This window comes from Taudactylus pleione, unplaced genomic scaffold (genome assembly GCF_031769625.1).
Source record: "Taudactylus pleione unplaced genomic scaffold, aTauple2 ptg000326l, whole genome shotgun sequence".
Classification (NCBI taxonomy): domain Eukaryota; kingdom Metazoa; phylum Chordata; class Amphibia; order Anura; family Myobatrachidae; genus Taudactylus; species Taudactylus pleione.
In genome coordinates, this window is record NW_028284727.1 from 6,558,953 (window position 1) to 6,584,469 (window position 25,517).

A 25,517-nucleotide genomic window follows, 5' to 3' on the forward strand; every position below is an offset into this window, starting at 1 on the left:
ATTCAATATAAAACCTACGAAAACGGGAAGGTGCGAAGTGGGATCGGCGTAAAAAAATGAAATTTTCCTGGAATAAATTGTAGGACCCCCCTAAAGTTGTAAAAACATGGGGGATCACTATGGGTACCCCCGTTTTAGCCTGCAAATGAAAGTCGGGGATTTAAATAGCCGCAGCAGGTGTTTTTTCCCGACATTGAAGAAGTGTTGCAAAAGAGCACTTAGGTTATTTTTTTTCTTTTTTTTAAGTGGGGTACATGAAAATGGGTACTAGCATATTTTTTATGTCCCTAAAGAAAGTTTTATAAAATTCTGCAACTATGCACCTGCCGCTAATAGCCTACTCTAGAATACACCTGCTGCATATTTGCAGAATAGCCCTGAACCTATTTCCCTATTTTTAAACACTTTTTTCCCATTATTTTTTTTTCACCCCAAATTTTAAATACATTTTTTGGGGTGTCCCTATTTTTTTAAAAAACTTTTTTTTGACACAGTTATTTTTAAAATGTCATTCCCAGGGGTTAAGGCTATTTTTTTTAAGCCTGCACCCCTAAACCCCAATTCTGCACTTTTTTTCGACACCTATTCAGTGGTGAAAAGTTATCCCCGTTTTTTTTCAAAGACTTTTCGAACCTGCGAAAAGTCTTTGAAATTGAATACGGTGTAAAACCAAAACCTCCGAAAATGACATCATCGGTGCGAAAACATTGCAAAAACTGAGTTTTCGCTCGATATTGAATACCCCTATAAATCTTGTACAGGCAAATGTGGTGAAACTGACAAACATATAAATATCAATAAGTCTAAACCCCAGAGTGGTACCTCCTGAATGCAGTAGATAGCCCTGAGGTAATGTTTACACACAAAACAAAAACAAATGAAAAAAAGTAACAAAACATATAACAAAATGGGCTCCCAGGGTACGTTGTGAATGGAACACTAATATAGAGAAACTTCACTTGCAACTGAAGATAAAAAATGCTTTACATCCAGGTGCTAGCTTTAAGGTGCCGAGAACCGCACCATTATCCAATCACTCCAGTAAGCTGGACTCTCATGTCAAAGTGTATAGCCCAGGGTGATCCATTATAGACAGTTACGTCCAAAATATAGGCAGAGAAGAATGGGCACTCACACTTCAGTAGAAGACACTTAATTACTCACAAATCACATGGACTTCTGTGAAGAAACGCGTTTGGGATTTAGTGACGCTAGCTATGCTCCCAGCCAGCACGAGAAGAAAGGCCGGGTCTCGTATCAGCCGTGCCGCTCATACGGAGCATTATTCCTATTGGCGTGCAATCACCTGCCGGAGCTCGTTTTTATGCTTATTGTTATTGATACAATGTGAGTTTTCTCTTTGATGTTCTAAATGTGTTTTATATGGTTCACGATGGTGCGCTCCTTGTTTCTTTGTTTCAAATCAGATACTGCTCAGGAGGTGAGCCGCATACATCCGTAAAGAACCTTTATCTAAAGGACTGGCTATATTGCAGACGAGTTCTGCGCAACAGATAACTGATATATATATATATATATATATACATACACTGTATATGTGTATATATACATGTGTGTATGTACAGTATATACATATTTATACATATATGTGTCCATACTGTGTATATATATATATATATATATATATATATATATGTTCCCGTTTGCTTCTAGCTCTCTCATATATATATATATATATATATATATATATACACACACACACAGTCAGGTGCATAAATATTGGGACATTGACAGGATTTTCATATTTTGGCCTCTATTCACCACCACAATGGCTTTGAAATGAAACAAACAAGATGTGCTTTAACTGCAGACTTTCAGATTCAATTTGAGGGTAATTACATCCAAATCAGGTGAATGGTGTAGGAATTACAACGGTTTCTATATGTGCCTCCCACTTTTTAAGGGGTCAAAAGTAATGGGACAAACTTATCAATCCTAAATCTAACTTTCACTTTTTAATACTTTGTTGCAAATCCTTTGCAGGCAATTACAGCCTGAAGTCTGGAACGCATAGACATCACGAGACGCTGGGTTTCATCCCTGGTGATGCTCTGCCAGGCCTCTACTGCAAATGTCTTCAGTTCCTGCTTGTTCTTGGGACATTTTCCCTACACTTTTGTCTTCATCAAGTGAAATGCATGCTCATTCGGATTCAGGTCAGGGGATTGACTTGACCATTGCATAACATTCCACTTTTTAGCCTTAAAAAACTCTTTGGTTGCTTTTGCTGTATGCTTCGGATCATTGTCCATCTGCACTGTGAAGCACCGTCCAATGAGTTCTGAAGCATTTGACTGAATATGAATCTGGGACAAATGTACCTGCCACAGACCACTTTACCAGTGATCCTATCACTAATATAAATTTATATAGATTGTGAGTTTTCAATATCCAAAATGCTCGGGACCAGGAGCATTTCGGGTATGGGATTTTATTTTCAGTATTTACAATACCTGGGGTCCGGCAGCGTAGACGAGGGTGCGTGGGAATCCGGCTTGCATTGCGAGGGTTCAGCGGCGTCAATGGCAGGGCGCGAAGGGGTCCAGTGGCGGGGTGTGGGACCATCGATGGTTTGCAAACCGATGTTAGTGAAACACCGGTGACTGTGGCCTCAAACACTTAATGGTTTCTATTGATGGTTGAGGCCATCGGCCATCATTACATTATACCATAAAAATTGCAATTGGTAAAAAAAAATAGTTTTATAAAATTGTGTTGGATATGTTTTAAAAAGATGTTTTAAACCTAATTCAGTCATAAAAAAAACTCCAACAATTTCTGAGCGTTTTTTTGAAAAAAAAAATTGTCAGTGGTTAAATGAAACAAATACATTTATTAAATGATACCTAAGACTAAAAAGTTATATAGCATCAAAGCTATTCAGTGAGCTGACTATCTGTAGTACTGCAAATCCCAGTTGGTAAAAGTCTTTCGATTACACCGTACAGGGAAAACAGATAAGAGCAAGTGAAATTGAACTGTAATGGGACAAGGGGCTGATTCTAAATTGGGAGCAAAGAAAAAAAAAAAAAAAGAGTAGTACCGCTTTCACATTGTAACGCCGGGTCGCACCTGGGAATTTGTTCACGCGCACATCCTGGGTGTGACTCGGCTGAGAACGCTTTCAGACTGGTGGCCAGACCTGGCTTATTGACAGGTCGATGACGTCACCGCCATCATGTGCTGAGCCGGCGCTTGGAGATGAGATCATCTACAAGCGGCAGCTCTTCCTCTGCTGTGAACAGATTTGACCCAGGTTACCTGCTCACACTGCATCGCAAGCCGGGTTGAACCAGTGTTCAAACCTGCTCATTACCCGGCTACACGGTCACATGCAATAACCCGGGTTATTGCTTGTAGTGTGAAAGATATAGAAGTAACTTTGCACCTTGGCAAAACCATGTTGCACACCTGTAATATGTGCAGAGAGATTTAGATTTGGGAGGGGCGTGTCCAAAGTCAAATTTAAATTGCAATGAGGAATTCCAGCTGTCCACCATTTGTTTGAGCTACATGCAAAAGCAGCCAGTATTTACCCTGCATGCAAAAAAATAAATACATGTATTTGAACCCCTTGCATTGCAACATGGTTTGTTCCAGATACAAAGTTACTTGCTCCCACCTCAGAACAGCCTCAAAATCTCAGCAGACAAATCGAAAATACATTGAGCACATACATTATCCTAAAATACACCAACAGAACAGACGGCTCATCCTCCTGGTTTCATTCTCTTCTGCTTTTTCTAACTCATCTCTAGCTCTGAGGGTGTTTATTTGCCTGCATAGTGATTTGTGGTAGAGCTCCACACTCATTGATGCACTCTCATGGTACTGGGCAATTCTCTGTATCAGGGAAAGCAGAGTACACATTACCTGACCCGTCAATGCGACACCTGATGGTACAATATATTGGACGGTCCGTACACACTGCATGATCTGGTTATTATTATTACATTTTATTTATAGGGCGCCACAAGTGGTCCACAGCGTCGTACATACAGTAAAGGGTACACAGAACATTACATTACAATACAGTAACCAAATTATAAACAGAACACAAGTAACAATTAGCAACACAATTCTCCATACACAATACAGCTGGGAAGGTGAAGGCTGTCATAGAAGTGCTAGAGAAGAAGGCTGTGAGACAGTGGGGAGAAGGACTGCTCCTAGGAGCTTACAATCTAGGGCTTAATAATAAATTATTAATTAATAATTATTATATTAATAAATCGTTCACCAGTACCTTCCTGGTGTCGGCAGCAGGGTCACTCCATCTGAAGTGCATGCACAGAAAGACCCCAATGTCGCTGCTCAGGAGTGCACATAGTGCATATGATACAGACGATAGGTCAGCCCGATTCGTCAGATCGTCCGATAAATCGTCTAGTGTGTACTCAGCATAAAGCCACCACTGGGACATTCCAACCCTGCTTCATGGATCAAAATGGACGGCATAGTTAAACACTGTTTTGAGCACATATCTGTGCCATAGTATTAGGCTCAGATCCTTTGCCCCAGCCTCAGCGTTCCAGGTTATCTGAATCCTGTGTTCTGACTGTCTTCTGTGCACCTGGCCCAGCAGAGTTCCAGTTTTGTGTGATAGGCTGATTTACAGTATATGTTACAAAAATGTCTCAATGATGGGTATGTGCACACATATGTAGGGATACTGTAAGTTATAAAAATGTGCAGACAAATACAAATCTTAGAGTAATACACTGCCAGTGCACATCCATCTCTGATAAAGTGCTACTCTGCTAGTGCTGACTGTCTAATAGTGAGGCATATATGTTAATTCCAGTTTAACCCATAAAAAATGATTCTCTTTCAGCTCTAAGTTCAAAAGAACAATGGCCCTCATTCAGAGCCGCTCGTTAGCGGCAGTACGCTCGTTCCGAGCGATGTTTGCACCTCTGCGCATGCGTACGGTTTTTAGTACGCATGCGCGAACCAGTCAGTGCGGCCAAAAATCGTTTGTACGCTATATAGCGAGTGCCTGCTATTTTGAGTGACAGAATGAGGCGTATGTGGGTGGTAACAGGGGAAGGTGCTTGAAAATGGGGAGTGGAGATCCGAACGCAGGCGTGCTTAAAGGTCAAAACGGGCGTATTATGGGTGTGCATAATTAATACAGCAGCGTCATTGACCACGTCACTGGGTTATTTTATAGCCAGAACTGCTCGCAAATTTGTGGTAGCAAACACCAACCACAAGAATAGCGAGCAGTTCATACGCTGGTCGATGTACTCGATTAATCTAATAAATAGCGGACATGACGTATGGTGCGAGCGGCCAGGGGGCGTTTTTAACAAATAAACGAGCGTATGTTTTGCTCGCTCGTTCAGACTTAGAGGCGTGAACAGACTGCAATTTGCGAACGGATCATTTGAATAGCCACCCCTTGTTTTTGAACGAACGACCGCAAATAGCGAACGGCTCTGAATGAGGGCCAATGATATTCATAGTATTAATGTTCTGAAGAAAAAAAAAAAAGTGCACACAGAATGGGATGTAGTTATGAGACCGGCAGCCACGATGCCGCTGGTCTCAATACTGACATCGAAATCCCAACAAGGGACTTAAGATAGGTGTCAAAATACAGACGCCTATCTTTATACCGTCCAGGGTGACCAGCACACAAGGGTGTGAGAGGGGGCCCAGCGTCTAAGCAGGAGAGAATGGGAGAGGAGAGGTGCACAGTGCAGGGGGTCCCCGGCTGCCTGTACACAGCAGCGCGTCTCAGCTGCACTGATCAGAAGACAGCCGTGGGAGCGGCAGGAGACCAGGACCAAGCAGGAAGAAGGTAGCCAAATGAGGTGAAGGGTCAAATGTATCACGGAACAGGTCCCCAAGATGGCACCCAGAGCTCTGACGATGTCGGGAGAAATACGGTCCCAGCTTAGAAGTGGACCGGAGCGGCGTGACAAAACTCAATGGGAGGTACCAATTCCGAGGAGGGGCTTCCACTGTGTGGAGGTAACAGTGGATAACTGGGGGATGCTAAAAGTAAGCAAATTTGTAGCATCCTAGGCAAGCACTAAAAACTTGCATCACCATCTTGGCCTCCCAAGCTACGCCCCTAAGGGACTCCCTTTTTAAAAATGAGCAGGTCCTACAGGACGCGCTCTGTGCATGCCACAGCAGCCAGCTCGCCTGCCCAATAACTTCCCCATGCAATAAGTGCGGGCAGCAGAGTCTCCTCATCCCTCCCCATCCAATCAGCGCAGAAGGCAGAATCTCCTCATCCAATAAGGAGGAAGATGTGTCCCCAATAGACATGCGCCCCGTCCCCAGCTCGCCGCCCGCTATCTAGGATGACACACTGAGCACCAGCCTAGTGTAACGGCCGGGGAATGACAGCACAACTGCTCTGCTCTAAAAGTGCACACACACAGTTGCTGGAAACAGGTTCCGGGATTACTCCTCCAATCCCGGCAATTTAGAGAGATAATTGTCTGGGGCTCCTCCCACAAGTGGCATCTCTGCAATGTTGTTGCATATTCCCATTATGATACACGTATGTGCCTTGTCAGGTGTGTATTTCATTATCTCAGGCTAGTCCACTGCCATAGTGGTTAACGAAGTGTAGTTGTGCCAGTACTGTTTGGGTAAAGCAATCTTGTCGCTGTCCTCTGTATGGGTTTATTTTTTACTGTTCAATTCACCTTTTGCTTTTTTCAGAGCTCTTTACCCCACCCCCACCATGTCGTCAGGGCCCTATACTCCTCACCCCATCATGTCAGCACTGCCCTGTGCCCCTCCATGTCATCAGTGGAGTATGACCCCAATTTTTCAATGTGAGGGGTCCCTGGGACCCACAATTATTTTCGCTCAGCGGGATCTCTTAAAAGCCTCAAACCATTCTTTCCCTCCCTACATCTCTAACCTCTTCTCTGCCCTCACTCCCTTAAGCCCTTTCTGCTCTGCTTGTCACAGCCAGGGTATTTCAGCATGGCGCTAGGCGGGTGTTACCTGTGAGGTCGTTGTGGCGCGGGCTGTCTGGTGGCGGAGCTGGTGTCTGGCGGGGGGCTTTGGCTACGCGCGTTGTTGTGTAGCCCTGTTGTCACTCTGCGCTGGTGAGGCCTGGCGGCGTCTCCGTTCCGTTTGGCATGAGCGCCGCCATCTTACCTTCTGGCCATGTGATGCGGCTGGCCAATCATGGTGAGTCACATGTTCCCTCCGGCCAGTAACAGCACGGCATGGGGTATTTAGGAAGGGTCAGTGCCTTCCTTCTTTTCCAGTGCAACGTGTATCTCAGCCTAGCTGAGAGGGAGTTCTCTGTGCTTTCCTGTTCCTGTGAATTCGCTGTCTGCCAGTCTGCCTGTCAGCTCCTAGCTCCCACTGGACTACCCCGCTTCCTCCATCACCCTTGCCCATACCCGAGTGCCTGAGCCTGCTGACATCCTGCGCTTCAGTTCACTACCTGTATACCTGGCTTGTTTATTTTCAGTTCACTACCTGCATACCAGGTTTGATTATTTTCAGTTTCACTACCTGCACAGCTCTAATTGTTTCTACTTGGACATTAACCCTTTTACTCCCACCACCGAACTCTTGTGCACATTTATATATTCCTGGACTTTTATTTACTGCCATTATATGTCTACTCAAGCACTTATTAAAAATTCTAGTTGTATTTTCAAATCTGCTTCTGTGATCGCTCCTGCTACCACCCCGGGTCCACAAACAACCCAGAACATCACAGTTTGCACTGGCCACATGGAGCCGGCCACGGATCAGGAGTCAGGAGTGGATTTGTTCCGATGCATTTCTGGTCGTTTAGAAAATCTGGAAAACATGCAGCATCAGATGGCTCAATTTCTGCAAGAGATGTCCAAGCGACAGGATAGTTTGCAAACTTCCTTTTCTACCCCTGAAGTACCAGAATCTACATCCGCATCAGCGTCTGGGAATACAGGAGGCAGATCATCTCCCCGCTTACATCTTCCTTTACCAAATAAATTTGACGGCAATCCTAAACTCTGCCGAGGATTCCTAAATCAGTGTGACATACATTTTACCCTGTAGCCTGACAACCTTCTAACTGCAAGAACTAAAGTGGCTTATATAGTCTCTCTGTTATCCGGCCAGGCCTTGGAATGGGCTTCCCCACTCTGGGAGCGCTCAGATCTGCTGCTGGATAATTCTGCAGGCTTTGTGTCATCCTTCAGGAGGATTTTCGATGAACCTGGGCTTCCTGTATCAGCATCTTCAAACAACATGACACTGAGACAAGGGGTCGATCCTGTCAGTCAATATGCCGTGCAATTTAAAATTTTAGCATCAGAGCTCAAATGGAATGAGGAAGCCCTCACCTCGACCTTCTGGCATGGGTTGTCAGACCGACTAAAGGATGATCTAGTCACTCGAGAGCTTCCTACTAATCTGAACGACATGATTTCGTTGTGTATCAAAGTTGACCTACGCTTCAGGGAACGTCAGGCTGAAAAAAACAGAACTGACCAGCAAAGGTCATTTACCTCCTCCATTTCTACCTGTCCCATTCCTTCTCCTACTGAAGAGGAGCCTATGCAGGTGAATCATACACACCTCTCCAAAGAAGAACGTCAGAGAAGAATGCAAAAGAACCTCCGTCTGTACTGCGGAGAGTCCGGTCACCTGCTGATCTTCTGCCCCCGTAAACCGGGAAATGCCAAATCCTAACTGATCCTGGAGACATCAAGTTAGGAGTTATGAACCTGACTCCAAAAATTAAAGATTTCACGATTACCCTAGCCTTGGATCTTAAACCCAAACCTGTCTTTGCTACTGCTCTCCTCGACTCGGGAGCAGCCGGAAATTTCATAACGTCTAGTTTCATAGATAAATTTCAGATTCCTTGTTTGTCTCTCAACCATGCCATTTCTCTGACCTCTATAGACGGACGCCCTCTAACTAACGGGATAGTCACCAAAGAGACTCAACCAGTATTGGTTCGAATTGGGGCACTTCATTCTGAGTCCTTAAAATTCCTGATGATATCAGAGGCCTCTCAGGAACTTGTTCTTGGTCTACCCTGGTTACGTCAACATAATCCCAGGATTGATTGGAGTTCTATGCAGATTCTGTCATGGGGTATGGACTGTCAGAAATCCTGTCTTCCAAAAATTCGACCTGTGAGAAAGACAGTTCCATTTGTTTCTTCTGCCATTCCCAAGGAATATCAGATGTTCGCCGATGTTTTCTCTTAACAAGCAAATATCTTACCCCTCATAGGGAATGGGACTGTCCAATTGAATTGATACCTGATAAGATACCACCTCGTGGTCGTACCTATCCGCTGTCCTTGCCTGAGACTCAAGCGATGACCGAGTACATCCGGGTCAACCTGGCTAAGGGGTTCATTCGCCCCTCTACTTCACCTGCCGGAGCTGGGTTTTTCTTCATTGGCAAGAAGGACGGTGGTCTAAGACCATGTATTGATTATCGAGGCCTTAATGGCATTACTGTAAAGAATCGATACCCTCTTCCCCTGATTACTGAGTTGTTTGATAGGGTCAAGGGCTCTGTCATATTTTTCTAAATTAGATCTGAGAGGGGATTACAACCTCATTCGTATCTGAGCTGGCGATGAATGGAAGACCGCTTTTAATACCAGAGATGGACATTTCGAGTATTTAGTAATGCCTTTTGGATTGTGTAACGCCCCTGCTGTCTTTCAAAGTTTCGTTAATGAGATTTTCCGGGATATGTTATATGTTTCGGTTGTTGTCTATCTGGATGACATACTGATTTTTTCACCCTCTGTGGCTAAACATCAAGAACATGTTAAAGAAGTTCTGACCCGTTTGAGAGAAAACCACCTTTACTGCAAACTGGAGAAATGTGTCTTTGGAGTGCCCAGTGTACCTTTTCTCGGCTATGTAATATCTGGCTCCAGTTTAGAAATGGACCCCAAGAAGGTACAAGCAATTCTGGATTGGACCCAACCTCAGACACTGAAGGCCATCCAGAGATTGCTGGGCTTCGCCAATTATTATAGACGCTTCATTAAGGGATTTTCTACACTGCTAGCTCCCATTACAGCCTTGACCCGCAAAGGTGCTAATCCTGCCCAATGGTCACCTGAAGCAGAGTCTGCCTTTCATCTTCTAAAACAGGCCTTTATCTCAGCACCAGTTCTTCGACAACCAGATCTGGACAGGCCTTTTTTGTTGGAAGTAGACGCATCATCTGAAGCTGTGGGAGCAGTCTTGTCTCAACGTTATGAGGACAACAGAGTCCACCCGTGTGGGTTCTTTTCTAAAAAATTCTCACCTTCCAAAAGGAACTACGCCATAGGTGAGCAAGAACTACTAGCTGTAAAGTTGGCGTTGAAGGAATGGAGATATTTTCTAGAAGGCGCCAAGTTTCCATTTACTGTATTTACGGACCATAGAAATCTCCTATTTCTCAAAAACCTCCAATGTGTGAGTCCTCGTTTGGCCCGCTGGGCAATATTCTTTGCCAGGTTTCAGTTCACCCTGACCTTCCTGTCTGGAGCACTTAATCAGAAGGCTGATGCCCTATCCAGATCTCTCCTCTGTGATGATCAATCTGAAAATCAAAGCAATACCCCTGTCTTGGAATCAAGAGTTTTTGCCGCATTACAACTTCAGCCTCCTACGGGAAAATCATTTGTGGCCCCGGAATTAAGGAAGCAGCTTCTCACTTGGGCACATTCCTCTCGCTTCGCAGGGCACTCAGGCACTCGGAAGACCTTGGAGTTCCTGAAAAGACACTATTGGTGGCCTTCTATGAAGGCAGATATAATGGATTTTTATCTCTTCCTGCTCCTCCTGTGCCCAGCATAAATCATCACGACAAGCTCCAGCTGGGGAATTGCTTCCATTACCTACTCCATCACGTCCATGGACGCATCTCTCCATGGATTTCGTCACAGACCTGCCAGTCTCTCAAGGTTTCAACAACATCTGGGTTGTAATAGACCGATTTTCTAAGATGGTCCACTATATACCGTTGAAGAAGTTACCTTCTGCCCCTGACCTGGCACAGTTGTTTGTCCAACACATATTTCGTCTACATGGCCTTCCTGCAGAAATTGTCTCTGACCGTGGTGTGCAGTTTACTGCAAAATTCTGGAGGGCTTTGTGTTCTGTTCTTCAAGTGAAGTTAAACTTTTCCACGGCCTACCATCCGCAAAGCAACGGCTCCACCGAGAGAGTTAATCAAGATCTAGAGACTTTCTTAAGAATTTTTATGTCATCTTTCCAGGACAATTGGGCTGCCTTGCTGCCGTGGGCTGAGTTTGCACATAATGCTTCCTACCACTCGTCAACTAACCAAACGCCATTTTAGGTTGTATATGGCCTTCATCCTTGTGTTCCCGAATTCCGAAGGACGTGGAGGACACGGTGCGGAATTTTGCTGCCATCTGGACTCAAGTACGGTCTGATTTGTTGAAGGCATCCTCTCGCTATAAGACCCAGGCCGATAAGAAGCGTAGAATAGTTCCACGCATGCAAGTTGGAAGCCAGGTCTGGTTATCCACCCGGAATCTTCGTCTGAGGGTTCCTTCTATGAAATTCGCACCCCGCTTCATCGGTCCCTTCACCATAACAGAAACCATTAATCCAGTGGCCTACCGTTTACAGTTCCTTCCATGTTTCCTTATTAAAGCCCCTAGTCCTGAATAAGTTCCATAATGCTCTACCTGCTTCTCCTCGAGTCCAGACGGAGAGAGGAGTTGAGTTTGAAGTCGCCCAGATCTTGGACTCTCGTCTGCGCAGAGGTCATCTTCAGTATTTGTTGGACTGGAAAGGTTACGGTCCAGAGGAACGTTGCTGGACTGATGCTCGTGATGTCCATGCTCCCACGCTCATCAGGAGATTCCATTCTGCCCATCCGGAGAAGCCTGGTGAGTGTCCTGAGGCCACCCCAAAAGGGGGGGGGGGTACTGTCACGGTCAGGGTATTTCAGCATGGCGCTAGGCGGGTGTTACCTGTGAGGTCGTTGTGGCGCAGGCTGTCTGGTGGCGGAGCTGGTGTCTGGCGGGGGGCTTTGGCTACGCGCGTTGTTGTTCGGCCCTGTTGTCACTCTGCGCTGGTGAGGCCTGGCGGCGTCTCCGTTCCGTTTGGCATGAGCGCCGCCATCTTGCCTTCTGGCCATGTGATGCGGCTGGCCAATCATTGTGAGTCACATGTTCCCTCCGGCCAGTAACAGCACGGCATGGGGTATTTAGGAAGGGTCAGTGCCTTCCTTCTTTTCCAGTGCAACGTGTATCTCAACCTAGCTGAAAGGGAGTTCTCTGTGCTTTCCTGTTCCTGTGAATTCGCTGTCTGCCAGTCTGCCTGTCAGCTCCTAGCTCCCACTGGACTACCCCGCTTCCTCCATCACCCTTGCCCATACCTGAGTGCCTGCTGACGTCCTGCGCTTCAGTTCACTACCTGTATACCTGGCTTGTTTATTTTCAGTTCACTACCTGCATACCTGGTTTGATTATTTTCAGTTTCACTACCTGCACAGCTCTAATTGTTTCTACTTGGACATTAACCCTTTTACTCCCACCACAGAACTCTTGTGCACATTTATATATTCCTGGACTTTTATTTACTGCCATTATATGTCTACTCAAGCACTTATTAAAAATTCTAGTTTTATTTTCAATTCTGCTTCTGTGATCGCTCCTGCTACCACCCCGGGTCCACTAACAACCCAGAACATCACACTGCTTTTGAACAGTGCCTCAACTCCACTGTGGTCACTTCCTCATGCTCACCGCCAAGATTTTGCTACAGCTTCTCCCATTCTCAGAAACTCACTCAGTGAGCCTCTCTACTAGCCTTCCCAGCATTAAATACGTCATTAAAATGTTAATTTTTATTAAAGCATACCAGCCCTCCTCATAACTTGATGCTTTGTCCTCCAGCCCTAGATCATGGACCAAATGTAATAGGTTGCAATTTTGTTTTTTTTGTGAGTTTGACAGTAAATTTGCATGTTTTGGCTAATCGCAAATGTTAGAGTGCGCGCATTTTTCACACAAATAAATTTACAAATCATTTTCCCATTCTAAACTTACAACTCTCCAAATGCAATAGGTTGTGATTTGCAAATTCGCAAGCCAAACTTGATTAAATTTTGCAAGAACTTTAGACCAGGTTCAGATAGGGGAGTTTATCCTGAGCAAGTCAGAGTAACACAGAAACATGCACATATGGATAAGATGAGTATGTGTGTCAGTTAGTGTGAGTGTGCATGTGTGTTTAAATAAAATTGTACTTTCACTGTGTGTTTTTCTTTAAGTATGCCTTTGGCTTTGCCCCGCATGCTGGTACTTGTGGTTCTCCAAATACCAGCATGCGGGGGAGGCGTGCTGGGATGTGTAGTACCACAGCCAAAGACAATATTAACACTTCTATTTTATACAACACATTTACACTATCAACCCAGCACTCACCGGCCAGGGGTGCCGGGGACAGCCCCTGGCCATCAGCCTAAGGTGCCCTGGAGAAGGGGACCCCTTTATTGGGGAAATCCCCAGCCTGGGCTAACTAGCGGTCAGGGGTAATGCTTTGGCTGGGGAAACCAGTGAAAGGTTTTCGCTGGCTGTGGAATTACCACCCCCCCCTTGTATTTTTAGAACCAGGACAGCCTTTATATAGCCCAGTGCTGGTTATGCTTCAGGGGAGGGGGTGCATGTGTTTTTTTAAAAAAACACACAGACAGAAGCCTTCACAGATATCACTGATCTGTGATGGCTTCTGTATAACTCGCACCTTTTAATGCTAGTCGCATTAAAAGGTGTTAGTTTACATAGGAAAATAATTGCATAGATTTGCATAGCCTCGAGCTGAAAAGTTTGCAGGCTATTACATTTGCAAGTCCCGGCACCAACTCGCACCTAAAAAAAAATATTGAGAAGGGGAGAGTTGAAATGTTACTTTAATTCGTTACCAATTACATTTGGCCCCATGTGTCTTTCCCAATTCAATCTCCAACTGTTCATCCCTTTCCCTTAGCATGTGAGCTCTTTTGGGCAGGGCCTTCCTCCCTCGTGTTGTTCGCGCCATGTCACCAGTGCTCCACAGTCTTGCCTCCTCCCCTTCAGCAACAGAAAAATGTTTGCTCACCTATATGTTGGGAACAGAATCACCAAGTACTGAATTTATATTTATGCCCTACCCTTTTCCCTGTTATCTGTCCTACTCCGCATGTGCTGGGATATTAATGTTTGGTACTTATGCTATATAATGATGCTGTGGTGGACTGCATTTAAGCTCTTCTACAGAAATTTAAAAGTAACAATGTTTACCATCAATATCACTGCATACAGTTCGTGGAGCCTTATAAATAAAACATATATATTGTTTTGTTTTTTCCCTTTTTTAAAAAATAAATAAGTATATCCATATTTAATATTAAGTGGTTAAAAATGGTCATGGAAAATTACGTTTTGCCTGAAAATAATCCTTACTAAACGAAAAAAATTTTTTTTTTCTGATTACGATATTAGGTTTTTACTTCACTGACATGATATGAGCTACAAAATATGTAATTGCAAAATAATGACACAGAATAATATATATAAAAAAGTTTATTTCTTAATGGTTACCCTGCCCATCTGTTTATTCAAATTACAAGTCACTAATCTGTATGTTTAGCATTTACTAAAAGGTTACATCAATCTTGTGACAAGGAGGCACATTAATCTTCACCTACCTCAAACTTATATCATACCCATTCAAATTTCATTATCAAACAGAGATGCTGGAACCTTCTGGGCACTGCCATACATAACTAACAGGAAAACAAGTGATTCAGGAAATAAGGCACTAAAGTATATTTAAACAAGTATGCAATAATTGTGTATACGCATATATTATCAATATATACACACACATCCATAAACATACACTGATAAAGCACCAAATGGAAGCCTATGGAACCAATGTTTATCTTCAGCTAGAAGCCATGTTTAAGTTATGTGCAATTAAAAATTATTTTTTAAAGTGCAGCTTGTACATTAACATCATTAAATAAGTTACATTAAAATGATGGTATGTGTAATGCCAAACATAAATAGAATTAAATTACAGTACAAGAGACAAAGTCACCCATTTCCCACAAAACACTAAAATAAAGAAATGAGGATGACAGTTTAGGTTAGACAGAAACGCCAATTTAACCAAATTAAAAACAATGTATTATTTCTTGGTACCAGAGCTAAAGTAATGAAACCAAACACTTCTGGAAAGTTCTGTAAAAGAGAAGAAAATACATCGACAGAAATGGGCTAGAACAGTAGAACTAAACATTTAAATCTTGCAAAACAGAAAACTAATCATTATATTTTATGGGAATGAAAATCACATTTCAAGAGTTTAAAGTGTAAAATAAAATAAATTTAAAAAAGAAAAAAAAAATTATTTCCACATAATAAGGAATTCAAAGTAAACGCATCAAAACAGTTCATGTGACAAAAAAAATTAAAAATACTATTGTTTTCTGTTTTATTTGTGTTAGGAACAACATTTTTTTAAATGACTTGAACTAAAAAGGGCTCGTTCACATCAATGTGTTAAAAACTCACGGTTTTGATATGTGGTTATTACACTCACTAACAGAATATGTGATGCGATTGTAATGTGAGCTTGCAGCGTACTTCAAAATGTGCACTATAGGGATCTTCTTCCCTAGATGGGACTTTCTGCTCAACTTATAACATGTATAGAAGGCTTAGTCCAGGCCATCTTCATGCTGGCACCTACACACGCTATATATATATATATTAGTGTGTGTGTGAGATGCATTAATCAACACATGGGTATGAACGGGCTCTGTTAACATAAAAATACTATAACACTTAAACTGTGTTTATGTGATAACACAAAGTTATTTGGCTCTATGTCTAATCCATCAACTTTTAAATTCAAATCATTACATTTTCCTTCTGTAGTAAAAACAAAACAAAAACAAATTGTGGCAGGACATAGAAATCACCACCCAAGAGTTAAGTGGATCAGTTCAGTGCATTCTAATGTAATGTACTGAAAGTATTACCTTCTAATACATACAACAAATGTTCATCTAGATGTGAACACGAACAATTTCACAAAACTGTAGAAAAGCAATAAGGCAATGATAATCTGCTTTAAGACTTATATACATTCTGGCCCCAAACTGCATGAATATTTAATAAAATTTCCATCCAAAGATTTTATTTCAGCACAGCACTATCGATCATTATAACTCAGTGTTTATGGCTTCCAACTCTGAGACTACAAATAGGGCACTAAGCCAACCTGAACATCCTTAAAGGCAAACGTTATTAAAACAACAATACATTGACCACGTATTTTTGGCAAAATAACTTTGAAATGGCATCTACAACACAAGAAACTCTCATTGTGATATTTATTGCAAGTGTTCTTTTTCTATTTCTAAATAGCTTGGTTTTGCAGTGATATAAATATAAACTAATAATTAAAAGAATATGGTAAAAAGATAATGGCATTGTTAGCTCTGTTAATTTGGAAAAGCAGGATTTCTAGCGAACGTTAAAGACTAGAGATGAGTGGTTCGGTTTTACTTGGCTGTGTATCAAAAACGGCATCATATTGGCTATCTGGCTGTCATGTGTTTTGGATAGCCAATAAGAAAAATACGAACTTGCTCTAATTTGGCGAAAAGAAGAGTCAAAACCGAAATGCTCATCTCCAGTTAAGACGTATGAAAACTTTGTGCACCTCTTACAGCAACAAATAGTCAGTAGCAGCCAAGTGATACAGTGAGCTTGCATTTATGATACAGTACATGTACTTTCCCATGTGTAGGAGTTTGACAATGGCCTCACACCACTACTCTGTTCTAATGGCAACTCAACTCCTACATTGCATAATGCTCAGATTGTAGCTTCAGGCTTGCCTTCATGGCCCCTCTCACATAATCGATACTGCTGTTGCATTGTCCCATACATCGCTGTCCTCATCATTAATCTCATGCATAGACAAGGCATGACCTCAAGATTAGCACAACCATCTCTCGCTATTGTGAACTTTCTGATGATCTTAATGGGGCACATCCACTAGACCAGTGTTGGCTAACCTTGACACTCCAGCTGTTATGGAACTACATAACCCAGCATGCACTGCTACAGTTTTGCTATTAGGGCATGCTGGGATACATAGTTCCACAACAGCTGGAGTGTCAAGGTTAGCCAACACTGCACTAGACGATCTACTCCCTGTCCAATCTCTAAACGATTTTCCCTTGAAATTTTATCTTTCAGTCTGAACGATTTGCAAACTATCTTTAATAGATGAAGTGAAATTGACCTGCATGTTTAGTCGACTGACGAGACGATCAAACGACCAGCGGGAGCGCGCATCGTTGATCGTTAACCACCAAACACTGCACGATTTATAAACGATTTTTAAACAATTGAACGATAACAACGTCGTTATCGTTCAATCGCCTGCTAAAATCGTGTAGTGGATGCCCTCCTTAACTGTGACTCATTTTATGAAGCTCTTTATTTATTAAAAAGTAGGGATCATATATTTACAAATCTAGAACTTATGGGAATTACTTCTGAAAAAAAGATTACACTCCTACATAACGTTTCGCTCCCCAATATGCATTGTTCTAATTGTAACCATATTTAAGGGTGATGAAAGATTTGTCTTCGTGAACATTGTTGCATAGTATTCAACAATGGCAATAGCTGTTCCTCATATGACACATATGAACCAATGAGTGCTATATGTATCTAGTAGTGGCAACTACTCAAAGGAGCCCCTACAATTCTGCACAATGACTGATGTGCTGTTCTTTTTCCATGCACCCCATACAGGTGGCAGACAAACTTGAGTAGTTGAGCATCTGAATAGACATATGTACGCAGCCAGTGCATCACACTTTCTCCCTGGGCACCGCTGATTGGCCGGTGTCACGGAAGGGGGCGGGCAGAGTCGGCAGAAGGTAGCAAGACAGGAGTCTTCGCTGTTCTTTTCCACTCAGGAGGCACATTACACCATCCTGTGCTGGCAATTTTTTTTTTATTATTTTTTTTTAGAAGCGAAGCGGAAAGCTGAGCTTTCTGTGCTTCTATACATTGCTCTTCCTATACTGCTGTATGGAGAAGCAATGTGTATACTAATCAGGGATACTGCTGGAGAAATCAGATTTCTCCAAGGTAATCCCTTCTATGAATAGGGTGAAGCAGTGAAAAGCCCTTTAATAAAGGGCATTTCACTGCTATATGAATAGACACCTAGTTTAGAGAATGCAAATCAGTATCTATTTTTTTACTATAAACTTTATGCAGTGTTTCATTAATTAGTGTACAATCAAATGGTGAATACATAAATTAAAATGTTAAAATAAATCTTAATATGTCCTACTGTAGGTAAAATGAGATTGGCAGAAAAAAAAACGATTTGTACAAGGTTAATTTTAAATGTCTATATAACATGGTACTATTTCATAATTGGCCTTCTAGAGTAAACAAAAAATAAATCTATTTTTTTTTTTTTTTAACATTAAATCCACACTCCTATTGCAGAACGCCCAAGTCTTCTATCCCTACCGGCATTTGTACACAATAAATTCTGTACATTGAGAACACGAAGAACGCAATATGAGGCTGTCAGATGCTCCATGGTTCTGTCCAATCAGGCTCTGTGAGGTGCTTAACCTCACAGAGCACTGCCTGTAATCAGCACCGAACAGCTGAGTTGCAGCTGTAGTCTGGCCTGAGCATCACAATTGGGGTCCTTTGTGTTAGAACAAATTATTTCTTCTGAGGGGGTTTGTGTTCCTGGTTAACAATTTGATCTTCCCTGGAGTTTCCTTTTCAGGTTATTATAGATATGTGCATAATATATAGGTGTCAACTAAGTAATTTAATGGAATTGGCAAAAAAACAGCTACATCTGTAGCTCATTTTGGCATTACTATTATTGGCTTTGCTCTAAATTATACAACGAGGTCATGGCACAAAACATTTGTTAGCAGTGAGTGTTAAACATAACCCTGTTGTCTGAAGAAAAGGCTGTGGCACAATTTTAATGTTTTGATGTCAACATAGTTAATAAAAAGGTAACGTGTCAACATGGTCAGAATGTCGACAGGTGAAATGTTGACTGTCAGAATGTTGACAATAGGGTTAGGTTACATGGCGGAGGAGGAGAGGTTAGGGTTAGGCACTAGGAGGAGGATTAGAGGAGAAATACCCAAACGCCAGAGGTATGACCCGGAAGTCAAAGTCACATGATCGCCGGGACATGGAAGACGCTACTGAAGCCACGGCAGAAGTCGGTAGAAGGTTAGTCAATGCTAGGCCACCATTAATGATATGTTGACATTCTAACAAGTTGACATTTCATTGTTGTCTACATGATAAATGTCAACATGGCCAACGTCGTATTAATAGAGATGTAGAACTTCAGTTCAAGTACAAAACAATAATGCGGGCTAAACCAATATTAAGGAAAATGCAGTATATCAATTCATATACATCATGCCCCAACAAGGTCACTGATTTCTATTGACTTTATAGGCTAAATATTGGTTTTGAACACAATATGGATGGTTCCACTGTTAAGGAGTTATGAAGGCAATTCAATTTGGAGTGATGCTGGCAGTGTGCCTTCAGAAGAGCGTGGGAACACTTGGAGCGATGGCACATTGCGACTGCAACACCACTCATTTTCACTCCCATTCCCATAGGGCTGCACAGTAAAATGAGCCATGTAAATAATGACAATGTGCAAAGCCGATCATCGTAAGCCAACACTGCTTCAAACTGAATGTGCAGCTGAAAGCAACTGCAAGCATACTGACCAAGGCCCTATGTGCTCATAGACAACACAATGTATTTTTTTTTTGTTAACTTACAATTGAATGCACATGCAAAATGGCTCTATATAAAGACCTATTTGTTGCTGAGGAGGGTCTGAGCATAGTTTTAGTAGTGAACTGAATTTTATAAAATCCTATAGAAATAACACCTGCACACAAGTCAGGGTGCATGCCTTTTTCCTCCAGGGCAATTCTTTACATTAGTGTTATCTGAAAAGGTTCTTCAGTTGTGATAAGAAACCCTTTGATTAAAAAACAAACAAACAAGAGATCGCATATGCCAGTGATTGCAGTGAAAACACAGCACAGTACTTGTCTGCAAATTGCTATTCTGTTCCCTTTGGATATCTAAGAGGAAAAGGAACGCTGCCCAAACCTGAGCTGGATGATTTATCACTGAACAGTTAGCAGCCAGATTAAAAAAACAAACAAACCTGGTGTTATGGATTTCATCATGTACCAATAAAATAACTTGCTTACTCTTGAGTGAATCCCAAATGCAGTCATGTGACAAAAATCAACTGCTACATAAATACTCCATTACCAGTTTATAGTGCCCGAAATTCTGAAATTCCTTTTAAGCAACTGTTGTACTGTACACATACAGTGTGTGTAAAGTTGGCGCTACCAATCAATGTGAACTTCATGGCGGAGTCCGTTGACCAAGTTTGTTCTGTATTGTTATAGACTTATTTTTTTTAAAAATTAGAGTTTTCCTTAAATAGGCCAGTTCCGTGACCAAAGGCTAGAGGAGACACAGGCTAGTCAAGCCTTTAATTTCCAAGCTGAGCAATTTTGATTGTCTAACAAATGGAAATCTAGTCTTAATCCTACAGGAAATGGCAATTCAAATAATGTTCCAAAATAAAAAATACAAGTATCACAAATAAAAAATAAGCAGCAATTCTGGGCATATCCAGCTGGGAGTGCACCACGAACAGGTGGCATTGTGGTCTGCCTTTGGGGGCTGTTCGGAAAGCGAAGCATTGAAGATATTGTATTCTACCGTCCTTGTTCCACAGTTATGTCATTTAAAGATGATAATGCTCCCTTGGTACACATCGTATTGCCCCCGCAGGACTTGTTCAAGCTTCAGGAAGTCCCCCATTTTTACCATGGCATACCTGTCCGTGTCCTTTTCCGTTGCTTTTTGCAAAGGCAATAGACAGGCAGTCCAAACAACCCTAAAAGAAATTAGATTGAAATTAGAATGCAAATGAATCCAATAAATCCACATTATAATTGCATTTGTTTAGTCCATACTGCACAAAACCAATTTAATTGCGCTAAGAAAGTTTTTGTCTATATGTTAATTAAAATATATATGTATAGATGTGTCCTCATATACCTATCCTTTTTAAGTGAGACACCAGGCACAATTGCTGTGCAGTGCACTCTTTCCTCTGTTTAGCGTCTTACAGGCTTATTCAGAAGAGGATGGAATTGCAAAGCCACACACAAGCAGCTTTGTAATTCTGTCCTTGCAAATAAGCAAATGCAGCAGGTGGTTTCTGAAAGCTGCATTTGCGATCCCAGCACTGCAACCAACGTCGTAGGCTGGGATAATCGTCGTGATGGTGCCGGCCAGCTAAGACTCAGCTTACACAGGCTGACCGGCCTGCGATGCCAGGCAACTGCTTCCGTGGACGCAGATCCCGGCCTTGTCACTCCCGGAAAATGACGACGACACCCGATTTCCGGAACCACCAGCTGTCCCTGCCCTGCCCCGTAAACGCCTCTGCCTGTCAATCAGGGGCTGCGTGCATTCACGCATAACCCGTTCTGCACATGTGACAATCGGGAATCTGCATTGAGCACTGCAGTTACGTGCAATGCCGAATCAGGAACTTAGTTGACAGTGTGCTAACGATTTAGGATTTGTATTTTTGTAGCAAAGAAGTTAGTACAAGCATAACAATGCATTGCTCGGGTCACTTGTATTGTACATGTCTTTTTCCTTTTGACCCTTGTGTGTGTACTGAGTTTTGCATCTTAGTTCGGTTACAGTGTACTAAGGGACAGATTTCGAGTTGTACACAATGCTCATGTTTTTGCAAATGGAGCGATTTTTTGCCACTGCTCATGCGTGAGGTACATTACCGTAGTTGCACATTGCAAGTCTCTATTCACAGTGTGATTGACAGACAGGCAGCGGGGAGTGTCAGCTAAAAATGTAGGCGTGTCTCGACCGCTTTGTGTCACATCCTGCATCTGCGATCCCATTTTGAGAGACTATAAACTCACTCAAGGAGTCGTCGTTTGCATGATCTACGTCTGATGTTGCGTATATGTACAGTTGCAGACAACTGCGATGAGTCAAGTGGGTGTCTCAGTACAAATCCCCAGCTGCGGCAGGAATAGTGTACAACTCTGAATCAGGCCCTAGGTACTTCGTATTTTAGTGCAGTTCAGTTGCAAAGATCATAAGGCATTAAATGAGGCTACTTGATGCAATTTGAGGATAGGTGTATTTGGTCACAACTGTAGTTTATACTGTGCAGACTACCTCATTTATAGGCCTATGTTCGCTTACTGCAATTATTGAGAGCTGCCACACCATTTTCTCCACTACATGACACCATCATGAAACTGTATTTTTAAATACAGTCTGCTAGACTTGGAACAAAGATATGTATACACCTGTGGTTCTCAAACTCGGCCCTCTGGACCCCACACAAGTCACCCAGCAGGTGCACAGGTGTAATCATTACTCACAGACACATTTTAAAAAATCCACAGGTGGAGCCAATTATTTCACTTGCGATTCTGTGAGACTTGGAAAACATGCACTGTTTGGGGTCCTGAGGATCGAGTTTGAGAACCTGTGATATACACCAATCAACCATAACAACAAAAAACACTGACAAGTGAAGTGAATAACATTGATCATCTCAATACAATGGCACCTGTCAAGGGGTGTGATATATTAGGCAACAAGTGAACACTCAGTTCTTGAAGATATTCCCAGTATGCACTGGTTCGTACTGTACCCATCAAAGAGGGTCCAAGGAAGAACAACCAGTGAACCGGAGTCATGGGTGCCCCCAAGGGTCTTTGATGCATGTGGGGAGCGAAGACTAGCCCGTTTGGTGCTATACCACAGATGATCTTCTGAAGCACAAATTGCTGAAAAATGTAATACTGGCCATGATAGAAAGCTGTCAGTACACACTGATGTATGTCTGATGAATCTCATTTTCTTTTACAACATGTTAAAAGCCAGGTGTGTGTGCATCAGTTTCGTTGTAGAAGAGATGGCACCAGGATGAAACAAACAATATGTGCTTTAACTGCAGGCTTTCAGATTTAATTTGAGGGTAATTACATCCAAATCAGGTGAACGGTGTAGGAATTACAACAGTTTGTATATGTGCCTCCCACTTTTTAAGGGGCCAAAAGTAATGGGACAAACTAAAGAATCCTAAATCTAACTTTCACTTTTTAATACTGTGTTGCAAATCCTTTGCAGGCAATTACAGCCTGAAGTCTGAAACGCATAGACATCACCAGAGGCTGGGTTTCATCCCTGGTGATGCTCTGCCAGGCTTCTACTGCAAATGTCTTCAGTTCCTGCTTGTTCTTGGGGCATTTCCCTTCAGTTTTGTCTACATCAAGTGAAATGCATGCTCAATCGGATTCAGGTCAGGGGATTGACTTGGCCATTGCATAACATTCCACTTTTTAGCCTTAAAAAACTCTTTGGTTGCTTTTGCAGTATGCTTCGGGTCATTGTCCATCTGCACTGTGACGCGCCATCCAATGAGTTCTGAAGCATTTGACTGAATATGAGCATATAATATTGCCCGAAACACTTCAGAACTCATTCTGCTGCTTTTGTCATCAGTCATCAATAAATACAAGGGAACCAGTTCCATTGGCAGCCATACATGCCCACGCCATGACACTACCACCACCATGCTTCACTGATGAGGTGGTATGTTTTGGATCATGAGCAGTTCCATTCCTTCTCCATACTCTTCTCTTCCCATCACTCTGGTACAAGTTGATCTTTGTCTCATCTGTCTATAGGATGTTGTTCCAGAACTGTAATGGCTTTGTTAGATGTTGTTTGGCAAACTGTAATCTGGTCTTCCTGTTTTTGAGGCTCACCAATGGTTTACATCTTGTGGTGAACCCTCTATATTCACTCTTGTGAAGTCTTCTCTTGATTGTTGACTTTGACACATATACACCTACCTCCTGGAGAGTGTTCTTGATTTGGCCAACTGTTGTGAAGGGGTTTTTCTTCACCAGGGAAATAATTCTTCTGTCATCCACCACAGTTGTTGTCCATGGTCTTCCGGGCCTTTTGGTGTTGCTGAGCTCTCCGATGCATTCTTTCTTTTTAAGAATGTTCCAAACAGTTGATTTGGCCACACCTAATGTTTTTGCTATCTCTCTGATGGGTTTGTTTTGATTTTTCAGCCTAATGATGGCTTGCTTCACTGATAGTGACAGCTCTTTGGATCTCATATTGAGAGTCGACAGCAACTGATTCCAAATGCAAATGTCACACCTAGAATCAACTCCAGACCTTTTACCTGCTTAATTGATAATGAAATAACGAGGGAATAGCCCACACCTGTCCATGAAATAGCTTTTGAGTTGATAGTCCCATTATTTTTGGCCCATTAAAAAGTGGGAGGCACATATAGAAACCATTGTAATTCCTACACCATTCACCTAATTTGGATGTAATTACCCTAAAATTAAATCTGAAAGCCTGCAGTTAAAGCACATATTGTTTGTTTCATTTCAAAGCCATTGTGGTGGTGAACAGAGGCCAAAATATGAAAATTCTGTCAATGTCCCAATATTTATGCACCTGACTGTACATATATATATATATATATATATACATACACACACACACACACACACACACACACACACACTCCTGCATATCAGGATCACCCTACAAAAGTCCTGCCGTTTTGGATATGCTCTGACCCAGTTGTCTAGCCATTACACTTTGGCCCTTGTCAAAGTTGCTCAGGTCCTTGCACTTTCCCATTTTTCCTGCTTCCAAAACATCAACTTCAAGAACTGAGTGTTCACTTGCTGCCTAATATATCCCACCCCTTGACGGGTCTCATTGTAATGAGATAATCAATGTTATTCACTTCACCTGTTAGTGGTTTTAATGTTATTTATGTAATGTCAAGTTTTAATGTTATGGCTGATCGACCCATTCTACTGAGATGTTAATGTGAGTTAATACACTTTACTGTCTTTACACACAAAAACATACGTCCGAGGATTGGTGAGACAAGTGCTTTTCTTTTGCTCTGTGAGTGAACTTTTAGTGGGAGAGATTTGTTAGATTTAATATGGATAGTCCTAATATGGACCCCTGCATACCTTATTATTAAATCTGCACTTTATGCCTTCTTAAAGAGACACTATGAGCAATTTGCCCATTTAATAATATGCCAATGCGATATGTTTGTACAGTGGCGCCCCTACCTGCAGAGTCACCCGATGCGGAGAGGGAAGATGTGCATGCGGCGCCTGGAAAGGGACGTGGTCACAACATGGGGGAGTGATCACTCGAGAAGGGGGCGTGGCAATGGGGCCCAAACCCCCCGTGGCTATTACTTGGGAAGGAAGGGGGGTGCAGGAGGTCTCTGTTTGCAGTGCCAGCCAGCTCCCTCAGTGCTGCACTTAATGCTACAGTCAGTGAGGTAGAG

General features: G+C 42.4%; 1 protein-coding gene and 1 long non-coding RNA gene across 2 annotated transcripts in view; one reads left to right on the forward strand and one right to left on the reverse strand.

The window, feature by feature from the left end:
- The window catches only part of LOC148509472 (uncharacterized), a 99,285-nt gene that overhangs the window by 34,263 nt on the left and 39,505 nt on the right, over positions 1-25,517 (forward strand). The gene's annotated exons all lie outside the window — the stretch shown is intronic.
- The window catches only part of RNF217 (ring finger protein 217), a 97,053-nt gene continuing 86,081 nt past the window's right edge, over positions 14,546-25,517 (reverse strand). Inside the window, exon 6 of the mRNA XM_088443109.1 lies at positions 14,546-21,011. Within this exon, the coding sequence (XP_088299235.1) occupies positions 20,938-21,011 (74 nt within the window). The 3' untranslated portion in view covers positions 14,546-20,937. The remainder of the gene's footprint in view (positions 21,012-25,517) is intronic.